At 62.4% G+C, this 5,384-nt stretch overlaps 2 protein-coding genes across 2 annotated transcripts in view; both read left to right on the forward strand.

Moving 5' to 3' along the window:
- MNEG_12381 (Serine/threonine-protein kinase SAPK4) overlaps window positions 1-1,808 on the forward strand; it is a gene marked incomplete at both ends in the record, with an annotated part of 3,252 nt that extends 1,444 nt beyond the window's left edge. Inside the window, 3 exons of the mRNA XM_014039146.1 lie at window positions 468-644; window positions 873-1,145; window positions 1,587-1,808. Coding sequence (XP_013894600.1) covers window positions 468-644; window positions 873-1,145; window positions 1,587-1,808 — 672 coding nt within the window. The remainder of the gene's footprint in view (window positions 1-467; window positions 645-872; window positions 1,146-1,586) is intronic.
- Window positions 1,809-3,918: 2,110 nt separating this feature from the next.
- MNEG_12382 (Serine/threonine-protein kinase SRK2G) lies at window positions 3,919-5,078 on the forward strand (the record flags this gene model as incomplete). The annotated part of the gene is made up of 4 exons (XM_014039147.1): window positions 3,919-3,921; window positions 4,219-4,334; window positions 4,541-4,667; window positions 5,052-5,078. 4 exons carry the CDS (start codon window positions 3,919-3,921, stop codon window positions 5,076-5,078), a joined length of 273 nt encoding a protein of 90 aa, XP_013894601.1.
- Window positions 5,079-5,384: the final 306 nt, after the last annotated feature.

Here is a 5,384-nt window from a genome sequence, read left to right on the forward strand (position 1 = left end):
CTGCTGGAGCTGGTGCAGCGACGGCGGCGGCTGCGCGAGCCGCTGGCGCGCTGGTTCTTCCAGCAGCTGGTGATAGGTGTGGACTACTGCCACAGAAAGGTGGGCGGGCAAGATGAGGGAGCATGGGGATGCAAGAAACGGAGATGTGGTGGGGGGATTGAGAGGGGGTTGATCAGCTATTGAGTGGGGCAATGAAGGGGATTTGACGGAGGGCTGGTTGCGAAAATCAAACGCTTTTCAGATCAAGGAGGTGAGGATGTTGGGGATGAGGAGGATCGCGACATGCGCATCTGCTGAGCTGCATCGTTGGCAGGGCGAAAGGGCAGGCCCTGGCAAGCAGCACATCAGCCGCCGCATGACAGTTGCTGCAGCAGCGGCTTGCAGCTGCTGCTCTCACGGGGTCAGGCGTACGCCACAACGTCAACAGCCTGCTTGCCCGACTGTCACTTTCTTTACCCGGGCCCCAGGGTGTTGCCAACCGGGACATCAAGCTGGACAATCTGCTGCTGCAGCCGGTGGATGGGCTGCCTCAGCCGCTGCTGCTCATCTGCGATTTTGGATACTCCTCGTCTCAGAGCGATTCTGGGGAGGCGAGGGCCGACGGTTTCTCGCGCGTCGGCACGCTCAACTACGTCGCGCCAGAGGTGCGTGCGCAAAGGGCCAGGCAACAGCCGAACATGCAGACAAGCAATGCGGGCAGCTCGTGTGAGGCAACATGGCAGCAAGGGCGCTTACCATCAAACCTTGAAGTGTCAGTACAGCTCAACACACGCTTGCATCCCACATGCTGACTGGTGGCTGATCACTCCCGTTACCTCAAAGTCATCTCAATTGTTGCGGCGCCCCGTTTTCCGACGATCGGCACCACACAGGTGCTGCAGAACACTGGCTACGACAACCGCAAGGTCGACATCTGGTCCTGCGGCGTCGTGCTCTACGCCATGCTCGCCGGCAGCCTGCCTTTCGCCGCGCCGGACACCGCCGCGCCGCCCGCGCTGCTCGCCGCCAGCGTGGCGTGCATGCTGCGGCAGATGCACGCGCGGGCGCCGGACCTGCCGGAAGATCTGAAGCTGTCGCCGGAGGTGGTGCGGCTGCTGCTGCGGCTGCTGGAGCCGCTGCCAGAGGCGCGGATTGGGCTGGACGAGGTCATGAAGGCAAGGAGTCAGGCTAGGATCAGCGCTTGCTTGTAGGCAACTAATCATGACAGCCTTTGGGGTTTGTGTTGCCATGCCAAGCCGCGGCATTGCCCCTCAAAAACCAATCTGCCCTGTGTGAATGTGCCTTGCCGGTCCTGCTTCCTGTCCCCCCCAATCTGCTTGCCCTGCCGCGTGTTCCCCACCACGCATGCCTGCTCGCACACACACGCATGCGCATGCCATTTGCTCGCTCTCCTCTCCCTCTCACTCTCTCTCGCATGTGCATTCACACACGCATAATCATCCTCACAGTCTCTTTGTCACCCCCCACCCCTCACGCTCTCAACCCCCTCGCCCCCTTCGCGCACGCTCGCACGCACGCACTCATACATGCACACAAAATTCGTCTCTGCGGACCTGACAACAATCCCGTCAACAACGCTTCAACAGGACCCCTGGTTCCTGACCAACATGCCCTCCAACGCGCTCGCCATGAACCGCGAGTACCTGTCACTCCAGCCGGCGCGCCAGCAGACGGCCGCCCAGATCAGCGCGGTTGTCGACGCGATCACATCCGATGGGTGCCGCGAGGCAGCATCGTCTTCAGACAGCGAGTTTGCATCGTCGGGTGACAGCGACGACGACAGCCTCGACCACCTGGCACTGAACTAGTGCCCAGACCAGAGGCCGTGTCGATTGGCGCAGATGAGCGAATGAGGACCGCTGGAGCTGCGCGGGCTCGCAAGCAGCGGCAGCAGCAGGGCGTGTCTCCCCGAGGCCGCGGCTGTGACTGGGCCGTGCGCTGCCTGCGGTGCCAGTGTCCCTTGGAAGCTGGTTAGATGGGTTGAGTATGCTGTCAAGGCCAGCCCAGACCCCAACCTTTGCTCTTGCCAGGCTTGCACGACCCACCGCTACACAAGTCAGTCAGATTGACACATGCACGTCGCACTCACCAGCACTGAGCACGCGCACTCACAACTGCTGCGCGTGTCCGTGGCTACTAATAAGGAGGGATATCTGCGGGTGCGTGTTTGCTGCCTGTCCTAGTGGTCGAGCTTACTGTGAACGTAAGACCTAGCAGCAAGTGGCGTCGACCTCATACTTGCACTCTTCCTGGACGGTGCTGATCCTTTTTCCGGGTTTTCTGCCACACTGAGGGCATACTGTGTCAATAAGGCCGGTTGCATGCGCTGCCATGTACTGCGATGTACACGACTCTCTTGCGCCCGGCAAGCGGGCGAGCATAGCATGCGGCGGCCGTTGTCGCTGCCACCTGTCGCACAATAGGCTTCTGCTCTGCTGGTGGGTCAAGTCCCCTGCCCCTCAAAACGCCCACAGCTCCTCCTGCGCTCGGTTTTAGGGTTCCAGTGACCTCCAGACAGGAGCAAGCTGGATATTCCCTTTTCAGGCTGCATAGCGGTCCTGCATCTGCATCTGATCCCAATGGCATCGTCTCGTCTTGGCCTGCGTTCCTGCCTTGTACCAATATATCGCAACCCTGCGCCCGCAGCACGTCCAGTCCCCAAGCAAACAATGCGCTGCGGAGGGCACTGTCACTGCAGGTGTTCACACGATGTAATCTTCGGCACAGCCCGCGACCGCTGCGGTTGAGCCTCCAACTGCAGTGCTCAGAGCGGGATCAAAAATGGTCGTGCCGCCTGCCTTGAACGGAATCTCGCTGGTCTAGGGCATTGAACGCAAGCACCGGCAGCAGACGGCCCCGGCCAGCCTCGAGGCGACTCTGCACTGCAGGGCCTCCCAGCCTCAAGGCGACACCTGCATTGGTAAGCGGCAGCTGCGCCGCATGTAACGGAGCTATCCAGAGCTACTGTTCAAGCCCTCCTTGCAGGGTTTGGCGACCCAGGAGTTTGTTCGGAGGAGGTCTCCTAGCGCAATCCTCAGGGAAATATGGATCACAAAGGAGCCTACTAGGAGTCGATCAGGAAGCAGCCATACACTGGTCCACATATTAGCTGCGGTCATCATCGTGACAGCGCACATGGGGTTTGAATCACTTGCGTGCATGCACCATTTGCTGCCGCCGCCTGTACTTTTGTACACCTGCTGCCCACCCTTTGATTTGCACTCAGTGCGGCCTGGACCTGCTTGAAAAGCTTTGCCAGCTGCAGCGAGGAGACACTCGCAAGCATCCCCTCCCCAAGAGACAGACTGGTCGCCCGGGGTCACATGACGTGCCTGCACTCGCCAGCTGCTTCGCAGCAGCTGCGCGGGAGGCACACGCTGAGGAGTGACACCGCCAAGTGGTGACCTTCAGCGATGCCCTCTGTGGCAAATCGTTATCAGCATTTATCATCGACCAAAAGCGTGTCCAGCACGCGACACAGACACCACCGTTGAGAGCACGACGAAAGGATGCGGGCACTCCTGGGAGGCAGGCATAGGCAGCAGCAGCAACAACAGCAGCAGCAGCAGCAGCCGCAGCAGGCTGCTCCTCCCCCACCCCCACCAGTAGAAGAACCTAAGCAGAAGGTGACGGCCCCGACGCGTGCACACAGCTTCACGGAGGCGAGACCGCGCTATCGATTTGTGAAGGACCTTGGACGCGGTGAGCTGGTCGCGACCCTGCATTCAACTATAGTGCGATCACATGGCTGTTCGCGCTCCGTGGGGTGCCTGGCCAAGGCGTTGCGGCGCGCTGCGGCGCCAGGGCCAGCACGACACCTTCCGCTTGGCACCCGCACGTGGCACCCCTGCAGGCAGCTTCGGCCGTGTCATTCTGGCAAAGGACTCAGAGACGAACCAGCTTGTTGCCATCAAGCAGATGGTGGGGGCAGTGCAATGACGCAGCGCAGCGCAGCACAATCAGCGGAGGGCACGTGGCGTTCCTGTCTTGGCCCGCTCGCTCGCGGCTTTCCATTTGGGCATTGCATGCAGCGCGCTGCTGCGCGGGCGTGTGCGCCTGCACGCACACATTCCAAAGACAATTGCACGACGCACGCCGTCGTGCGAGGCCACGCGCGACCTCCATGTGTGCGCATGTGAGGTCGCTCCCATTGCACTCCGCGACCCCCTTGCGCTCCCCAACCGCCTGATCTGACGACCTGGTTTGTGCGTCTTACAGGAGCGCGAGTATGTGGGCCACTACGTGGAGTCTGAGATCCTCAACCACTCAAAGCTGCGCCACCCGCACGTCGTGGGGTTCAGGGAGGTCTTCCTCTCAAAACACCACGTGAACATGTGAGACCCCTGGCGGCCCCAGGCAGGGCTCTCGTGGGCGGCCGGCGCGAGGGCTGCAGGGCGCAGCACAGCCGTTTCAGGGCTGCCGCCATGCGGAGAGGTTTCCGATCACCTGGGATGCGTCTCGCGGACGGATCGCCCTGCCCAGCGCCGTCGCGGCCCTCGGAAAGCCCTCGCACGCCCATCCAACCGCCTCCACCCCGCAGCGTGATGGACTACGCCAGCGGCGGCTCCCTGTTTGATTACGTGCAGGCGCGCAAGCGGCTTAAGGAGTCTGTGGCGCGGTGGTTCTTCCAGCAGCTGGTGTTTGCCTGCGACTACTGCCACAGAAAGGTGCGCACACGCACGAACGCACACACGCGCCTGCGCAGCCGCTGCCGCCGAGCCGGGCGCGGGACAGGAGACGCGTGGCATCGCTGGGTGAGGGCTCTAGGCCGGCCAGGGCTTGGCAGGGTGCTGGCGGGGATTGGCGGCCGCTGCAAGGGCACGGGCCGTGGTCTGCGGTCGACGGCCAGGCCCAATGAGCCCAGAGATGCAAACATGCAGGGCCTGAAATCACCGCGTGGCTGGCAGCTCGCGCAGCGCCTGGCACACGCGCCCCTTGATCGCTTCGAGTTCCGTGCGCCTATCATGCGAGCAGAGCGTCACACAAGCCATGGACCTATCGAGCGTGTGCAGTGGCGAGCGCACGCGCAGCTGCTGCGCGTGTGAACGCAGCCGTGCACGTGCGAGGTCGGCCAGTAACGGCCGCGCCCCCTCGTCTTCCCCAGGGTGTGGCCAACCGGGACATAAAGCTGGACAACCTTCTGCTGCAGCCGGTGGAGGGGCTGCGGCGGCCGCTGGTCAAGGTCTGCGATTTCGGGTACAGCAAGCAGGACGAGCGCGCGACCGCGCTTTCCAAAGTCGGCACGGTGAGCGGCTCCAGTTTCCTGTTTACGACCAGGGATCAGAGTTTACGGCTTCGGGCCATTGAACTTCTTTGGGGGGAGGCACAGGCAGCAGGGGGGCCCTTTAGGCAGCAGCTTTGGGCCGGGGCGGGCGCCTGCAGCG

Source organism: Monoraphidium neglectum (genome assembly GCF_000611645.1).
Source record: "Monoraphidium neglectum strain SAG 48.87 unplaced genomic scaffold scaffold03217, whole genome shotgun sequence".
Lineage (NCBI taxonomy): Eukaryota > Viridiplantae > Chlorophyta > Chlorophyceae > Sphaeropleales > Selenastraceae > Monoraphidium > Monoraphidium neglectum.